The sequence below is a fragment of the Nipponia nippon genome, unplaced genomic scaffold (genome assembly GCF_047370975.1).
Source record: "Nipponia nippon isolate SJK-2023a ecotype South Korea unplaced genomic scaffold, ASM4737097v1 scaffold_5, whole genome shotgun sequence".
In the NCBI taxonomy this organism is placed as follows: Eukaryota; Metazoa; Chordata; class Aves; order Pelecaniformes; family Threskiornithidae; genus Nipponia; species Nipponia nippon.
This window is the reverse complement of record NW_028262369.1, coordinates 70404389-70423137: the sequence shown is the minus strand read 5'-3', so window position 1 is coordinate 70423137 and position 18749 is coordinate 70404389. Positions and strand designations below refer to the sequence as shown.

Genomic DNA, 18749 nt, shown 5'->3' with positions numbered 1-18749 from the left:
TGCGATAGCACCATTGTTTAGAAGAAATGGCTTGCTTCAAATCTCATTAGAGCTGTAATCATACTAGCAATTGAAGATATCTTCAGACCCTTGAAAGCTCTTCGGATGCTTGGTAAATGTGGCGATCATGCTGGGGGGTTCAAACATCTGCCCAAGTTTTGCCTTTCCTCCTCAGTGTCAGCTGAGGAAAGAGACACCCCAGGTACAACCGAAGGTGTTCCTTCTGAAGGGTGTGCAGCTTGTGGAAGCACAGTGCTTCTCGCTGAAATGGGTATAGCCCAGAGACACCCACGACTGGGGATGAGCTTCTCTGCTCCACGTCCCTCCAAAACTTTATCCAGAGCCACAGGGGAGGTGAGTGGAAATCTGTGAGATGAGACTATGTTCTCCCTCCCTCACTCGGTGCAAACTGAAGGGAACTTCGCATAGCAGTGCCTGCTGTGAAGGGGCAGAACAAGAGGAGGTCATATTCAGGGCCAGCCCAGGGCCCCAGGTCAGCCCCTTCAAGGACAACTCCTCCACAGTTGCCTCAGGTGCTGTCTGACATGGAGTGGCTGGCCCACGCTGCTCACAGCATGCTTCCCTCCAGGCCTGGCCATTTTTTCCTCACTTGTACTAAGTTGAGCAGAATCTGCCCCGGCAGGGGCTGTAGTGCAGCCTGGTGCAAACAGGCAGCTCCCTGAAAACATGGGGACAGCTAGCAATCTCTCTGCCTTCATTTGTCATGCCCGGATGATAACAGTCCCTCCTCTGTCAGCTGGGTAGCTGCTTTCCTGGGTTTCTCTCTATCACCTTCAAAGAGTTTATGGTTCTCAGGTTGCCTTCTCACTCAGCCCCCAAGGCAGCCTCATCATTCTGCTTCCAGGAGCCTCAAAGGTGGTCCTGAGCTTGGGGCCTCATAGCTATCTCCAAGCTCATCTCCTGGCTCTTTCTGCACAGGATCCACACTGGGATAGTCAGCACCCCTGCTCCCAGGTCCCTTGCAGACAGTCTTCTTTCAACTGAATTAAATCTTTCAGGTCTGTGTCCAGCTGAATGCCTTCTGAGAGGGTTTTGTATAAAACAGACGGATAATCAGGTGAGAAGCCTTCAGCACCTACCCAGTGAAGCATGGTGCAGTTTGCCATGCAGCTTTTCACCAACTGCAGGATGCAGGTTCGTGCAGGTTAGCCCACAGCTCACCAGCATCGGCACGGGGGCTACTTACCTAGGAGGAGACCTGTGCAACAGCATGGTGTTTAGCTCACAAGAATTGTTCCCAGACTTCATCATGAGGATAGTTGGCCTTGGCAGTACTGTCACATGGTGATAAACTCAAGAGCCCTGTTCAGTGGCATACGATCTTTTCATCCTTTTTATTTTAAATCCAGTCAAAATGTCAAATGGCCTGAGATTTCCCTAGCAGAGAAGGTTCTGCAAAGAAAATGCAACAACCATTCCTGATGAGAAGGCTGAAGCCAAAGTCAGACTGTGTTGCTCAGAGCTGTTATTTTACTTTGGCACCTGTGGCACTTCCAGCCTTAGTCACCAAACTAAACATTCCAGCACATCCTTCAGGGAAGTGCCCAGTCAGGCCAGCTTGCTTCATCACAGACCCAGAAAGACCTGTTTATCATAAATAGAGACGTTACAAACAAACTATGGCCCAACTGCCTAGGGGAGGCTGGCGAGTAGAGTTCAATCTACTCAAGATATGAGGGACCTTTCATAATGCATGGTTTTGTTTTTCACAAATATTGAGACTATTCTTTGCATTAATGATAAAGTGGATTAAACGTGCCCAGTTTTCCCAGATAATGCCCCCCCGGAGTTTCACTGGGACCAAAGCAGATCTGGCATTTAAACTAAAGAAATCCCTGTTTAGTGTGTGGGAGTCTCTGGAGAGGCCACAGATCTGCATTGCAGCTGTGAAATACGGCATCTCCTCTGTTGCTTATCAGAGATCTATGCTTCTCCTGGGAAAATTTTGCCCAAAGGATTCAGCCCTTGCCAAATTTTCAACTGGATTTTGTTTGTTTATTTTAAATTTCTTTTTAAACATCTGAAACCAACAAACTTAAAATATGTTCTAAACCTATCAACTTGAGTTAATCCCTTAAAATAAAATAATAAAAAAATCAATTCCTCCAGGCTGCCAACTTCTATTTCTAAGACTTAGTCTAAAATGGATTTAAATGACTGAAATCCTAAACCCTGAAAAAATGGAGTTTAATTGAAAAGAATCAATGTTTTTCTTTTCTCCTGTGGTATTGCACCTGTTCATGGCATCTGATTCACCTGAATTTTAAAATAGTTCATATCAAACATGTATGTGTGTGTAAAATGCTGCTCTTCTGACCTTTGTGCCCACTTTGCAGTGACAGGGAACGTGGGTACCCAAGGAGTGAGTCACCCAGAGCCAGCTCTGCCTCATCTCCTCCCCAGTCAGTCCTCCAGGAGAGCTTTCACCATGTCTATGCTGTCCTCCTTCTGCATGTCTATACTCATTTATCATGCAAAAAAATCAGGGCAGAGATGGAGCCAGATATTTTAAGTCCAGAACAACCTCTAATTTTTTCCAAGGTTTCTACTGTGCTGAAAGGCAGTATTTTGATATGATGCTACATGGATCCTGGAGGTGGTGTCTGGCTACGAATGCAGCTACATCTTCCTCAGCTTCAGGGGTGCTCCAAGCAAGTGGGTGGGCTGGGCTCTATAAATAGCGTGTGCTAATCCGTACTCCAGTTTATAGAAAGGGATGGCAGAAAACACACAGCTACAATCTATTCAGGGAATTTGTTAATATTAGAACCTCAGGGAGCAGCTCTGCCTACTTCACAGACATCTGTTTCTTGGAAATATCAGTTCAATAAACAATTTTCTCAGCCTCAGTGTCTTAGCAGTACAGGCATTACAGATGAAGATGATGTTACAGGCCTTTCCGGTCCCAATGCAGGATTGTTCTCCCCGGTACAGAGGTGTAGGTCCACATTTTTTTCTCACAGCTGCACCATACATAGACACCTACAGCACATGAAACGCTTGGGTGTCAGCAATCATAATGAAGCCCACAAAGTGAAACCTCAAAAAAGTACACTCCCCAGGGCCCCCCCAGTCCTCTGGATAAGACTCATATCGAACTCTAGAGACGTTAGATGGAGATCTTCTAGTATATCTCAGCAATAAATACGTTTGTTCTGGAAATAGCTTCAACTGCATATTTTGAATGAAATCTCTCTGCTTTGGAGAGAGCTAATGATCAAATATCTGTAGGTATTGGTCCCATGTCACCATCTGGGATCCTGCTGAATGGTGGTAACATACAGAGCTGTCCGATGTAATGTATCGCCCAGACTGGAAAATCCCAAGTTTCTGCCTGTTTCTGGTGGCTATCCAGGGAATATGGTATTCACTGAGGAGGACGGTAAAGGGGAACAACCCTCTAACGTGAAGTGGATTCTGATGTTTTTATCTGTATCCAAGCTGTTGCAGAGTATACAGTGGCTATTGTCTTTGAAGAGCTTTGCTACCTGTCTCATTACCCTGGAAGAGACTTTGAGATATTAAATACAGAATAATCAATCCACTATCAGCAAATAACCCTCTAGGAAGTAAATAGAGTAAAAGAGTTATACTTCTCTTGGCAGATGTTGCTTGTTGATATAATCTCAAATTCAGAGGTTATTGCATTTGGAGAGCTTTTCTGGAGCTATTCAGAGAATATGCACGTGATGGGGTAAATGGGCGGAATATGATTTAGCTTTAAAAGATCTGGCTCTGTAACAGTACATATCTCTAAAAAATGTATTTATTTCATCTTACGACCAGCTGGATGAATGTCTTGCTATGATACAGCAGCATCACAGTACTGTCGGTCTTGAAGGCAATGCTAAATTCAGACTCCGACTCCAGCTAGAAGACTCAGGATGTCATGACATGCTGTCGGGGCCGGCTTGCTGTAGAGGAAGGCAAAATTCAGGGCTGGATCCAGACCCAGAGTCCCCATTCTCCCGCTGTTGGAAGCACTAGTTTTGCCCTACTCGTTTGACTAGAAATGAATGGGACTGGTTTGGTTTTCTTCCAGACCGATTGTAATTTGCCTCATTACAAACTTCACCATGTACTGTCCTTTCCCCTGCCTTATCTCCTGATCTCCTTCAAGGGCAATGATGGAATGCAAAAGGGGTGCTTTTGCTGGGAGCTGGTCTGAGCTGAGAGGACAGGCAAAAATGACCCTTTCTCGTTGGTGTTTCAAACAGCTTCCGCCCTCCGGGAGGGGATGTGTTGAGAACGTGTGAGAGAAAACACTGAAAAGGGAGAAAAGGCACAAAAAGGGAGGGGGAAAAAAGTACAGCAAGGAAGCTAGAGACAAACTTCAAGTTGTGGATTATTTCTCACCCAGGCTCTAATTAGGAAGCCTCTTATGGGACTGTGAAGCTGTCAGGCCGCCAAATGTCAGCGTATTTATCAGAGATCAGGCGAGTCTCCTGTCTGCAGCAGCTACAGTTTGGTGCCATGATCCTCATGGGTCTTTCCAGTGTGTGCAACTCACACTCGGCACTGGGGCTTCAAGGTGCAGTGGAGGGGTTTTCCTTCTCCTTTAAGAATCCAAAAATAAACCTTTTCCTGGGATCTCACCTCTTCATCCTGGTTCTGCATGGAGAGGGTTAACCGTAGGGTGCAGAGCCTCTTCCCCAGTATGTGACTCAGATTCCCAGGGAAATCCCCAGCTTATCTGATGGAGCCTGTTAATCTGCTAATTGAATAAGCTCCTATTAAAAGTGCAATGTTTTTTAATGACTGCTAACAAAGGGCCAGATTCTGATCTGATCTTTTCGCTTGGGATCATTTTTGCTGATGGTCCAGCCCTGCCCCTAATTGCAGCCGTGTGGGGTGGGAGGGATGCAGTCGCCTCCCAGCTCCATCAGCCGCCGCAGAGCCCACTGCAGCCTGGCCTTGCTCAAGAGCACAGAGCTGAAACCAAAGAACCAGTTCTAGGGCTTTCCTGGTGCAAGTGAGATACCAACTGGGCATCAAAACTTCAGTTTTAATGAGCCAAGATTTCATGAAGTGTAATAGGCAGGAAGCTTTTAATGGGGATCTTTAGGAAGAGGGAGAAGGCTGCAGTGCAGCCAGCAGAGGAAAGCATTTGTTGGGAGACTACCAAGAGCTCCATGTAACATAATTGCTGCAAGTATCTAATACGCAATCCAAGCCATGCTCTGGGTAATTAACTTTCCCAGTGTTGAAATCAGGTTGATTTGTTGATTCTGCATATAAGATGTTGTCTATGTCTGCATAGGAAAAATGCTGTGTATGCCTCTGCGTATGCACATTCAAGCCTTAATTTTAATTAAAATTATGTGCATTGTATCTGTATCTCTTTTTCTTTATGCGAATTGACTTTGAGAAGGTATTTGCCTAATAGGAAAAGAAAAAAATGTGGTTAGCATTTAAAGTGAACTTAGTTGGGTTCCAAGGTGCTTCTGATGGGGAGTGCAACAGCTCTGATTTCAGCCAGGCCCCGGCCACTCCAGGACGGGGTTGAGCTCACTGGCATGACCCTGTGACCACATTTGCCTTCCTTGTCTCACCTGAAGCTCCCAGTGGGTTCCCCGAGTCTATGTGACGCCACAGCCACGGAACATTTTCTAATATAATTATAAGGAGACATTTTTTGGTTTTTTTGCTAGCCAGGAATGAGATCTGGCCACCTTCACCCCCACGTGTCTCCACATGCACTCAGTTCCTTTGTGTGTCCTTTTTGTTTTTCTCCTAGGAAAGTTTCCATTAAAATGCAGGAGCTTCTTTTAGAAGGTCCCACGTATTCACACTGACAGTGAGCCACTGCTTTAAAAGTTTTATAAGCAATCCATAAGTGGTGTTTTTTTTCCCCACAATAACAATAGCGAAGTGTCAAAAATCTCAAGCTCCTGTTATCAGAAGCAAAGTCTAAAACCCGTTTCTCAGCCTGTTTTCTATTCCCTACTCCCGAGTTGTCAGATGCTGTGACATAGCTCCATCACGCCACGACTAGCAGTCCCAACAAACAGAAAATGATTTCCAACTGGCAAACACGCTGTTTACTTTCCAGAAAAATTGCACTTTCCCATCTGACAGCTGATCAAGGGATCTCCTGCTGCTGTCAGCATGAAGAAGTGTTTAAACACAGGGATGGAAGTTTAAACATTTTCTCATTATCACAGAATAAAAAAAAATTAAAAAATAATAAAAAAATAAAGGCATTGAGACTCTCCGACCACCTGCTGTGCCGGTAATGAAGCAATGTCACATGACCAGCCGGCGAGGACTTTTATCTCTGCCCCAATATCATTACTGAAGTGACACCTGTCACATGACCCACATCAGGGCTTTCATCTGGGCTCCCCAAATGCAGTTCTGGCTTGTGAGGGGGATTTTCCTGGCGCTTTTTTCCCCCCTTTAAAGAGCCTTGCCCACTTGCGCCATTACAGACAGGGGTTTGCAAGTATTAAAGCCCACAGATTTTTTCTTGAGGATATGTAATTTGGCCAACAAACTTACTCTGGGCTGCAGTAAAACAGAGAATCTTGGCCTGGGAAAGAAGTTATTTCATTTATTTCAAGATGTTTTTAAAGCAAATATTTAAGTCTGCTGTTAAACTCTCTTTACATAAAAGAGGATGTTAAAGGATTTCTCCAAAATCTCAGATTTGTTTTTGATTTTTTATTAGGTGGTGAGAAGAAACAGTTTGATGACCCTCGAGCACAATGATCTCCATTTACATGCACTTCATAAACTCTCACCTGCTTTACTAAGGCATCCTACCCCTGCCAAGAGAAAGTCTTTTCTGGAACAGAGGAAAGGTCAGTCCTGCACTTCTGTGCCAATGTCTGGGATTTTTTGTGAGGTCTTCAACAGCAAATACCTAGATTTGAGATGGGCCAGCATACATGATAGCCGTATTGAGCACTTACTCACCACAACCCATTCAGTTATTACCTCAAAACAGAACATCAAACATCCAGATGTGACAGGGGGTGACCACCCACACGAACTAGATGTGGGCAGGTTGGAGATAAGAGAGTCTGAACTTCACGGCTTTTTCCTGCTCCTCCTTTCCCACTCCACACTCAGCCATGCATGAAGTCTGGTACTTCTCTGACCCCTTCATAATCTGATTCAGCTCACTAAAGCAATGAAAAACTAACCCAGCAAAAGGGTTAATAGTTTTCCACCTGTTTAGTGAGTTAAATCAGTTCATCAAGGGCTTAGAAAAGTGCCAAAGAGCAAAAGAGAGAAAGACTGTGAAGCTTGAAGCAGGGAGGGAAACGGAGAAGCTGGACCACCTTTTTGGGTGGCACTAACTTCGTACACAGATTCCAATGTGTTTCTTGTTACCTACTCTTCCTGACTCATTACAACACTACATCCATTTTCCCTGAGAGCTGTTGCCCCTGAGATTGTGCAGGCCAGAGGATGGAAAATCTACTGCGATCAGTACTCCTGATGTAAATAGTACTCCTGTTAGTTTGGGAGAGGAGTGGTTCTGGGGCAATTTCTCTCTCTGATCTGGCATATTTAAAGCATTGGGCCTCCAATGTTGAGTTAATGAACAGAAGAGTGCTGCCTTGCAGCACATCCTTTTTCCAGGGTCTTCCTGGCTTTCCGCCCCTCCAGATACAGAGCTAGAAGGTATCAATCGGCCATTTGGCAACTTAGCATAACAGCATTGGCCATTATGGGGTCGCAGCTATGTAAAAGAGCAAAGCCATTCTCTCTGCTGCTCCAGGGCAAAAGAAATTTACAACTGATATTCTGGATAGACACCATGAGGAAAGTGATTCAGTTCCCATCATTAGATCTCTCACTGCCCATGCATAACAAATCCTTTCATTTAACGTATCTTGAACATTTAGTGACTGCCAATTTGGAGCAGCCGTCCAGCCATAACCATCCCGTGGCAGGCATTAGAGATCCTGCTTCTTCACTGCTCTTAGTCCAGCCAGCCAGCTCCAAGAGTGCAAAAGGAATGCAGAAGCCCCCTATCCCAACTTGGGCATCATTTACAGCCGCTCTGAACATGCATATGACAATGCAGTAACTCAGAAGTGGAGAGCTATCTCCTACCTCTGCAGCCAGCCAGCCACTTTAGAAAAGCTTCTTATTTGTACCGGTTCTCAGAAGCTTCTGCAATGCAACAGCCAGTGCCAGTGTGCTTAAGAACGATTGTTTTTCTTCTAAAAAGGTTCCAAATGCCCTTCTCTCCACAAATAAACCTGCACATGGGAAGCTGACACAGAGGTACACACCTAAGTAGAACTCTATAGGATACTCTAGTCTGATCTTGCTTATACTGCTGTGAGGTCACTGTAATATTATTCCAAATTGATTGCCGAGCAAATGAAAGGCAGAAGGTCCTAATATTGAGACAAATTTCTGTTCAGTATTGGAAAGGGAGGTCAGGCATTCACACTCATTTTGACAGTGGCTGGTGTTTGGGAAATCTGGGTCCATGCAATCTAGAGGTGGAAAGACTTTTAGGACATACCTTGCCTTTCCATCAAGGCAGAGAACTTTAAGGACTGTCACCTAACATGAGGAATACCTCTTGTCCTCTTAACTGAGCAGTGCCTGCAGATAGTCTGTGGGCTCTTTTATGTAGCTAGTTTATATGTTCCTGCAATTATGTCTAGAGCGAGGGCAAAGGGGAACATAAACAGTTGTGCTGCTTCCCACCCAGATCTGCAGTGTTTGTTTAGCAAAACGGACTGGGGTGGGGCTGGAGATGTAGCTCCCTTACACTAAGATGTCACCTTCCAGCTCTTTCTATGGCTGCCACCCATTTCTCTGGTGTGTCCCCATAGCTCCGTGACTGGTTTTGTTCCAATGCCTCAATGCTCTGCATAATTCTTGCTCAGAGAAGTTCTCCCAGTCATGCCAGTGACACCACTCAGATGAATAAGAAGTATTCAAGAAGGTTTGCATGCCTGCACCTTAATGATTTATCTTTGTCTTCCTTTTCTTCCCAGATCTGCTGTGAGGTTACACCAAGGCTTCTGGTTTCTGATGTCCCAGAGCTGAGAAAAAGTATCCCAGACAGATATAGCTGAAACCAAGCGGACAAGTACATGAACACAGTAAGTGACTTGCTTTCCTGATTCTTCCAGGAAGAATTCAATGAGAAATTTCACAGTAACTGTAGTTGGGAAAGAGCTTTCTGATTTCTCCATGTATCCTGATCAGCACTCACCTCAGATTAGCTTTCCTTCTCATAGTCTGTCAGCAGCCCTGAGATCAAGGAGATTAAAACACCCTAGTAACTCATTAATGAGCCAGGACTCTGCAACAGCTGGACCAAAAATAGCCCATGATCGGCTGCATCTTAATTCTTTGCCATCTCCCCTCTGCTCATCAACACCTGCACACATTTGGGACCCAGTGTAAGAAGACCCCTGAATTCAGCTCTAAGCAACCGGTCTGCATTGCACATGTCTAATGCTCTGCTGGTGTGGAACCAGTGTGCTGGTAATCCTGTTAGTAATGGCAGAAACTCCCTCTAGGAAATTATAACAAATAGTCTTAAACAATTCCTTTTGTTGACAACTTTATCCAAGAAAGCATCTTCCCTGGAGACTTCACTCAACTTTTGACTAATCCCCTCCTTCCCTCAGGAGCTCTTTTGTTGAAGGAGATTGTAGGCAAACCCCAGGAATGACAGGTCTCTGTAAGCCTTGGATCAGCCTCTACATTCTTTCAATTGTCAGTCCCCATCTGTCCTGTTTGTACATCGATCTTCTGGTCCAGGGATCTCTCTATTAAGTGACACATGGCTGAGTTTATTCTGCAAGTCCAGTGTCCAGACTGTGCTGTTACATCTTCGTTGCCAAGTCAATCTTTCTGACATTGCTTTCTGAAAAACAAAAGGCAGGACATCTGCACAATTTCATTCTCTTCTACTGAAAGGTGATTTTTAAAAATACACCCCACCCACCCCCCCCGACCAAACTCTGCCCTTGTTTTATACTTCCAAAAGATTTTGCTTCATTTTGTCAATACCAAGAGTTATTTCAAAGATCCTTGGTGTAATGTAATGGAGGGTAGAATCTGCCCCCGTTGCAAAGGAATTCTGTTAGGATAAAAATCCATGGCCTAAGTCCTGAATCAAAAGGAAAAATAAATCCTAATTCCAAATATTCTGTGGGACTAGTGACTTCAATTACTTTGCTTTTAACAGTTGGTTTAAACAAGCCCTAATCTTCCTGTAGATTCAACTACACTTAGCTAGTACGTACATATAAGAGGCACTGCATTATTTATCTGCATTTTGAGAGGCAGCATGAGAACGGAAGCAGATTCCAATGATCCATCCATACGTTCCTCCTCAGCAGGCAGAGGGAAAGAGGTGGAATAAGGTAGAAAATGGATGGAGTGTTGGCATGGTGTGTGTATCACCCTGGAATAGACACCTGGCACTCTCTCTTCCCTTCCTGAAACCAGAAGAACAAGGAGGAGACTCTGATGATGTTTTGTCCCTTGCTGTGTTGTTCAGGGCCCACGGATTCATGATTGAGCCCGGTATGTTTAGTTTTTTGGTTTTGTCTATTTTTGTAACTTAACTCAGGTTGGCCAATGAAGGAAGGCTGGCCAGTTTCATTATGTTCCCAGGAAATTCCATTCTCTTGTGCCAGCGTGAGGCTGTTGTGCTTTAGATGCCTATCTACCTCTGATTAGATTTGAAAAAGCATACAGAATCCCCTGCTTTCCATTGGTAGCCTATTAAAATGACAAAAAAAATTACTATTTCATTTATAATCTTGCTTGCATGTCTGAATCCAGATGCCTTGTTTAAAAAGAGGATTAATAATATGAACACCATCACTTATAGAATGTTTTCCTGTAATGAAGTGCAGAAGAAAACTTGAGTTGACATTTAAGCTTGTTTTGTAAGCAGCTTAAAAAAAGGGACATAATCACTTTGAGGCCAGGTTAATATATAAAAAACGAAAATGTTTAAGTGTATCTCCTACTATTTTCATGGTTTCACTATTTTAAATTATGTTATTTGTGAAATACTCTCAAAATCAGTTAAAACTGGCCAAATCCAAGTTCATTGAACACTGAAGCATGAGTGCCCCCCTCAAGTGAGTTGTCCTAGAAGCTTTAGTGGAACTGACAACCAGCTTTTTTGGCAGGATTAGTTCCTTTCTGATCACAGAGAGGGAACAGCCGCCCTGTCTGCACTTAGCTGAGCAGGTGAGCAGGGAATGTATTCAGGCTGCCTCCAAAACCCAATCTGGCCATAGGGCTGGCAGTGTCAGGTCCTTCTTGCAAGGACTCAGGGCTGTCCTGTCTGCCTGCTGTTGTCTACATGATGAGGACAGATGGGGTAGAGAGAGGCTGTGAGACCAGGCACTGAGTGCTGGGACCTGATCCTATAGCAGGTACATGCCATCTACATGCATTTGAAAGCACAGACGGGTAGCTGAGGTTTGCCCTGCTATCACAGCTAGGTTGCCTCTTAGCTTGACAGACAATAAGACGGTCAAACTAATTTGGCCTCAAGATCAGTTTCCAGGTCTGCCCTGCAAGCACAGACCCAGCTGGTGACACTGACTGGACACATGCTGTTAACAAATGCACAAAGTAAACAAAGAGACAGGATATAATAAAGGTATTTTCTGGTAATTTCTTTCAATAACAGTGATTTTAAGTGATCTTTTGGTCCTCTGTAACAAAAAGGAGATGAAAAATGTTGATGGTCAAGCATAATTTTGAGGTGTCATATTAAAATACTGATTAATTAAAACCAAGGATGTTAAGGGCTAAGGAGATTTTGCCTAGCTCTGCTCAGGTTCCATTGCGTGTGAAACCAAAACAAATGAGCTATAAAATGTGAACTCAATAGGCAAGGAAGGACAAAGGCGAACAAAGCAATTTGGTTAGTTTAAGCAACGGGGAAATGAAGCAATATTTTGACTGGGGAGGCATCAGAGGAAAGGGCATTGGTCTGAGACTTGGGAATATGAGGAAACAAACCCAAACCTCCCATGAGCATTGTGGATTGGGGGCCACTGGCTTGCTGATCTCTTCTCTCTGAATGTGAGATTTGCCACTTAGTCCCCAGCCTGGGATGTGGTCATCAAGCCCTGGGTATTGGTTCTGTTTTCCCATCTTCAGTACACAAAGGAATTCATGTGCTAACAATGATGGCAGCAGCTTTGACAGTGGCAACTATGCACTTACCCAAGAATTAGTCAATCAATCATCCCTGCTTTCTACCAAAACCCTCTTGAACCTCCTGAGAAATGGCCTTTTCGGTAAGAAGGAAACAGGTCACAGATTTCAGGTTGCAGTCTTACTCCTGGAACTGTGAGCGCTGATTGTCCTGTGGAAAAATCAGGTTAAAGAGAAGGCTGCAAAATGGTCCTTTTCCTTCACTGTGCTACTTTCCTAATGCTCTCCTGTGACATTAGCCACAATATAAACTAATTCAGGATCCTATTTCTCACAGCTCCGTTCCTTCTGATTTTTTTGGAAAATGATTTCTTTAACCTAGGCACCCTTCTCTAGAAATCTCATCTATGGTTTCTTTTCTTTCTAACTTTTCTTTTTCTTGGAGCAACCAGCAAAATATTATTTGGTAGAACAGTGGTGGGAATGCAACCCGCTAATCAAAAGGATTCAAATGGATCTACGCACTGCCAAGCTCTTTCCTTCCCACCCAGCGGAGGGGGAAAAAAAGAAAAAGAAAAAAGAGATAGAGCGAAGGCACGGAGCTTCTCTCCTTCAGCAATCTCACAAATGCAAAACCTTCCACTCCAGTGACTCCTCATTAACTTACCAAATCTGACAGTCTAATTATCGTAGCTGCTTCACGCTTAGAATAAATAAATACTAAAGTGGGTGTTTAAAGAAATTGAGCAGTGAAATTCAGTCATTTAGACAGTCAATAGAGAGAGTTTATTTTAAATTTTTATATTCTTATGTATTTATATCATTTTAGGAAAGATAATGAGATAGTTGTCTTTCAGGCTAATTGAGTTCCTAGGCTCATGGTTGCTTGCTGTCACAATCTCAAACTTAGCTTTAACTTTTGTGCCTTAGAAATCTGATCACTACATCCCCATTTGCTCTTTTCTGCTGATAACTGGGTGAAGGCAGAAGTGCACCTGAAGATGGCAAACGACTACATGGGAGTTCCAGTCCAGATGTCTTTCGCGGCAAACAAGACAACTAAATCTTCTCAGATTTGCATTTAAGAGTGTTAAAGGGAAAGTGGAAGTTAAAGAAACCTCAGATATAACTTGCAATTAGGCAAAATACAGAAAAATGTCTGCTAACCTCTGATGCAATAGCGTCTGCCTCCATGAAGGGTATTAACAGCACTCCCCCCACCAAGAGCAGTTCATCTCCCTGAACAATAAGACCTTTATAGAGATTCTCTGGCCTGAGATCAATGGGAGTCAGAGCATTTGATCTACATCTGTAGGACTTTGTTTCCACAAGTCATGTGGGCCAAACTTTGCGCCAGTTGTGCTTTTGCAAGAGCATGAGCTGGGGACTGAGCAAAGGAAACCTTCCTTCTTTTCCCATCTTCCCCTTTGCCCTGTGCTCCTAAACAGGGTCCAGCACCTGACAGCACAATGTCTGCTCCAGGCCAGCACCTGGGGAAGAGCTTAAGCAGGGCAACATTTCCAGAGGCCTGTGCCCTTGGCACACATCTGCTGTGATGTTGCAATGACTCTTTCCTATGGTGGTGGTTTAATGGCATAATACAAAACCTCAGTGTCCTGTTAGTATTTACGCAAGCAGACCTTCCACCACTGTGGAGATCAGGCCAGGTGAAGTGAGGGGAGTTTTTCCTGAGTTAAGTGAAGATTTGCTTTATCACCTCACAGAAAAGACTACTTCTGGTTCAGGAGCGACAGCTGATTTGCTGCTTAACACCAACTTTGGTTTATTCCCTTATTAAGACACACTATAAACCAGATTCATCCACCTGGTGGGAACTTCACTTTTTGTATCTATCTGATTTGCAGTGAAGGATATCCATTTGCTGCATACAGAGGTGGCAAAGCACAGAGGTAAAAAAATATAAGTGAGTATATAAACCTTTCAGCTATGTAGGAGAACCTAGGGAAAGCAGCCAACCCAAACAAGATGTCCATGAAAGCCAGCTCTTTATTGTATGTGCTCTGTGATAACATCTACCAGCGCTGGCTAATCCCAACAGTAATAGGATTTTTGGTAGACAATGGCTTGCAGCCTTAACCTCCTCATTGCTTATGCTTGCTTTGCATTAGTTTAGATGCAACAGGCATTAAAATGACAGTGCTCTGTCAACATCAAGCCTCCCTCCTCCTCCTTGTCTCTGAAAAGCAGAATAGCGGGCTGTTTTAGGAGAAACCGTACAGTGTCATCACCAGCTGGCGCACTGGATTTGAATTGCTGGTGGGAAGTAACAACCAGAGAGCAACTGCACCCAAAAGGAGCAAGTCCCTCCTAGTCAAAGCCAGGATCACATCCATGTAATACGCAATCCTCCTCATGGAGCACAAATTGGACTTGATGACTAACTGCTGTGCTGATGGTTTGCCCAGGGTCGAATGTCTCCTGAACTGTAAGAAAGGTCTATACTGAGCCTGGACATCGGCCCGGTGGGGACAGGATCTGAGGTGCCGGCTCAGGCCTCTCTGGCCCATGCGCCTGGGTTGTTTGGCCAGAGCTCCTCTTGCAATATGTTTTCATGGGAGCACACTGGTACTAACCCCAAATCCCATTGCTCACCCTCCCTGCTTGCAAGCCTGCTCTAAAGCATTGGAGAGAGGGAAAATAAACCAAATCTATAACTAAGAATAATAAGCTGCAATTGTTACTTTGTCTGACCTGTCTGACAGCAGAGTGAGATACCTTCTCAGAAGGCCCTTTGCACTTCAGGACTGACACTGAGTTGAGAGCATATCTCATGCTTTCTTGATTGAAGGATCTCATCTTTCTTCCAGGAGTGATTAATTGGACAGAAAACATTCTGCTTTAGCAGGTGGCAAAGGGTTAGACTAAAGTTTTATCAGAGCTGCTGTAGTGCAGGGCTGCACTGCACAAAGATAATTGTCTCAGGATTGGCTTAGGCCAGAACAAGGACAGCAAATGCGCCAGTTTTATGAAAGGTCATTGCTGCCACCCTGTAGGCTACTAGCCACAGTGGAAGGAAAGTAGAGAATCCCATGCTCCTCTCCTTTGTTACCATATCCAGAGGTGCTGGTGGCGTGTATAGAATTAAGGCCACCGAGACGATGAGTGGGGTTTGAACCTGGGCCTTAGCATCGCCTTCTAGCGCTAGAGGCACAGGAGCGAGCAGCTGTAGGAGGGGCCCGTCTGTGGACCAACCCCACTCAGGGACAGAGAGTCTTCCTCTCTGACAGCGTGGGCTACTCTTTTGTTCTAGCACTTTGCATCCAGATGAGCATAAGCAACAGCAACCTGTTCCCTCTGCAGGAGCTGACCACCAGGAAGCAAAGAGCCCCTCATTCCCTCTCCCCCTTCCCAGGGGCAGCAGCCAGCCTCTAGCCATTAGCATTCCCCTCAGTAATCAGAAACATGCTATTTGGAGGGGTACTTATCTTCGAAACACTGATTTCTCCAATTATTTTTTCCCAGGAATTGACCTTTGAAAAACATCCTCTGGCTTCCAGCTTGTCATAGCAACTTATAAGAAGGACAGTTACGGCTACAATTATTTCATAAAAATAGAAAATAATTTCTTATGGGAACCTTTTATTTTTTTGTTTCCCGCTCACTCTCTTGCACACCTTGGGATCAACCCCCTCCTCCTTTCACCTTTCATCTCCAGCTCATTCTTCGCCCTTCTGCTTTAACTTTCTCCTTCAGAGGATGGGGACTAATAGCCAGCATCCTCCAGAACAAAGTGGGAACAGAATATATTTAAAATTTTCACTGTGTTTTCATAGCAACCAGAATTTTAAAATGATAGTTAAATTCCGAAATATTGTGATGCCAAAATGATACAAGAGAACAAATGTCTTACATGATTATGGCAATGGGGATGGCTACATGGGAAATTATTCAGAATTGCCTAATTTTTACAGGCTTAATGAGTCACTCATGAATATGGTCTTGCATGATGATACTGTACTTGTTTCAGCCCTGTGCACTTTGATTCTGTTCCCAACGCATTGGTTGCTATGATAACGCCATGCAGTTTCCTGTCCACAAGGTACTTCTCGCCGCAATATGGGGGATAATAAATATAGGATGGTGCATAAATCCAGGTGGAATGAATCTATCCCCTCTCTGGCAGTATGTCGGGGAGATTGACACATTATGCCAATCTGTTTCCTCATTCCTTCTATTTCTCCTCACTCTCTCCCTTTCTCTCACACTGTCTGTCTCTGTACCTGTTTTTTTCCACACTCTCTCTCTCTCTCGGCGCTGACACTTTCATCTTCTCCCTTGGGGATTGGAGATGTCACTGCGGGAAGTGCTTGTCCGCCTCTCCGGCAGCAGCAGAGCCCTGTGGCTTTGACAAACCTCATTTAATTGGGAGGAAGCCAGGAGGGTTTGAAAGAACTGAAACATCCACGAAACTCCTTTTATCAGGCATAATTTAAACTCTGCATGGAAAAAACCCTATATGTATAAAGAAAAGTCAACTTCCCTCCTGCTGTGCATGCTCCCCTCCTCCCCCCCCGGCACAGGCAGGCTCCTGCGAGATTCCATCTTTTCATTTTTCTAAAAGTGTCAAAGTAGATTTGTGCTCTGTGGCTGGGTGAACAGAAAAGGAATGCAGATGTCTCTCACTCATGCACATACACACATACGGCACCTTCTGAAGGGCGGCGCTTTGGGAGAGACGCTAGCTGGCTGCTCCTTCACTTGGGACGTGTCACAGGAGCCAGAAATTAAGTTTTCAAATAGCTTAACAAGACAGTCCAAGAAGGCTTCTTCTTAATTGCCCCTATGTTAAAAAAACCACCAAACTAACTAGTGTAGCACGTGCCCAGGAGGCAACGGGGAATGTGAGGGCTCTCTGGCGTGTTTCCCGATAGAAGGGAGCTTTTCCTAGTGAGGAACAGAACCTGTAGCTTGAGAGACCCTATATTTATTGTCAGCTCAAGGCAAGAGAGGCAGATCTGTGTGTATGCAGCTGTGTGCTTGAGAGAAGGGAGCAAGGGAAGACGAAAATAAAGCAGGTAAAGCTAAGGGAGAACTGGTGCAACAGGGTACGAGGAACAGCTGTTGTCTCTGAACATCAAAAGGGAGCAGGAGGAGCGGTCCAAGGGAATTGGGGCTAGCACATCATGCTGAGCAGCTGGGAATTCAGGACATCAGGAGGGACCAGCATGTGAGTTACACTGAATACACAGTGTGAGCCAGCCCAAGGTAAAGCTCTGGGCCCCTGGGGTTACAGAATGGGGGAGAAATGACCTGTCAAAGCATATGCACCTCCGCTTTGTAAATGTACCATGGCGGCAGCCCATCCAGGCCCCCTTCTAGTATTAACACTGTGGTCAAGTGGAAGAAAACAGAAAAACAAGCTGTCAGATTTGCAATGGGATGTAAACTTTGCAGCATATGGGAGTGGGGAGGGAGGGCAGGCAGAGAAGAGAGAGACATCCGGGTGAATGGCAGAGACTTTCAAAGTACAGAAGAAACTCATAATAAATAGCATGTGAAGTAGCTCTTTCTTAGTGAGATGAAATCGAGAGTTAACTTACCAGCAGGAACCTCATAGAGCTGAGGAGGCAGACGGTGGAAGAAGCCATGAAGAAGCGCATCTTGCACAGAGATCCAGCCTCAAGGGGAGGCTGTAAGCATCCTGGAGGCCAAATTCTCCGCTGCTGGTACCCTACTCAGCCTAGGAGAACAGGAGAAAAAATAGCGTAGGAGATGAGCCAGAAAGCTGGAACCAGAACTTCTCAGAGTTTGAGGCAGAGATAGTGGAGGGACACAGGGGAGCTGGATAAACCCACCCCAGCTATGTAGCTTTCCAGGACATTTGCTTTTCCATGTGAGTTTGATTATGTTGGAGTATACACAGCCAGGATTTCAGCTCAAACTCATATTTTCAGAGTAATTTTGAAAATAAATTGTTCTTTTGTAAAAAGAAGGTTGTAAGTAAAAGCGAAAATGCTGCTGGGGAGAGTATATTTTACATGTCGTAACTGCAATATCAGAGGTTGGTGTTACCAGTTCACAGTGACAATGCAAGTGCACAAAATAACCTGACTGGCCCACTGACCAGACCAGACGTCAAAACTAAAAGACTGAAGAAAATACCATTTCCCCTTTTCCTACCCTAGTACCGGTAGTGCAGCTGGTTGTAAAACGTGTTGGGGATTCACAGTGATGAATCTGTTTCTCAGGACGAGTGCTTAAAATAGATGTAATACACACATGCTCTATGCCCAGCAAATACCAATGCCAAGTGGCTGCTTTCTAGAGGAGCACACAGCTGGGAACAAGGAAGTGGAAGAGAGAAAACAAACCAACAAGGAAACAAATAAAAACAGTCATTTAGTTTTACAGCTTTTACTTTGTTTGTTTGTTCTGATCATGTTTCAGCATCAGGAGGCCCATCGGAGCACGGCCTGTTGTGCTTCCTCCCTTGGCCCCTGCCGGTGCTTCCCCTCCAAGTGACATTAGGCACCGGGATCCCCCTGCCCCTGCACTCCCCCTCCCTGCACAGGACATTTGACATGCTGACATTTTTGTTTTGAGGAGATAAAATGTAAAAAAAAAGAAGGGAAAAAACACAGAGAGAGATATCC

At 44.6% G+C, this 18749-nt stretch overlaps 1 protein-coding gene across 1 annotated transcript in view; it reads right to left on the bottom strand.

The window, feature by feature from the left end:
- Positions 1-17409: 17409 nt before the first annotated feature.
- The window catches only part of CDK15 (cyclin dependent kinase 15), a 28324-nt gene continuing 26984 nt past the window's right edge, over positions 17410-18749 (bottom strand). Inside the window, 2 exon segments of the mRNA XM_087731492.1 lie at positions 17410-17483; positions 17697-17836. Of these exon segments, the coding sequence (XP_087587618.1) occupies positions 17410-17483; positions 17697-17836 (214 nt within the window).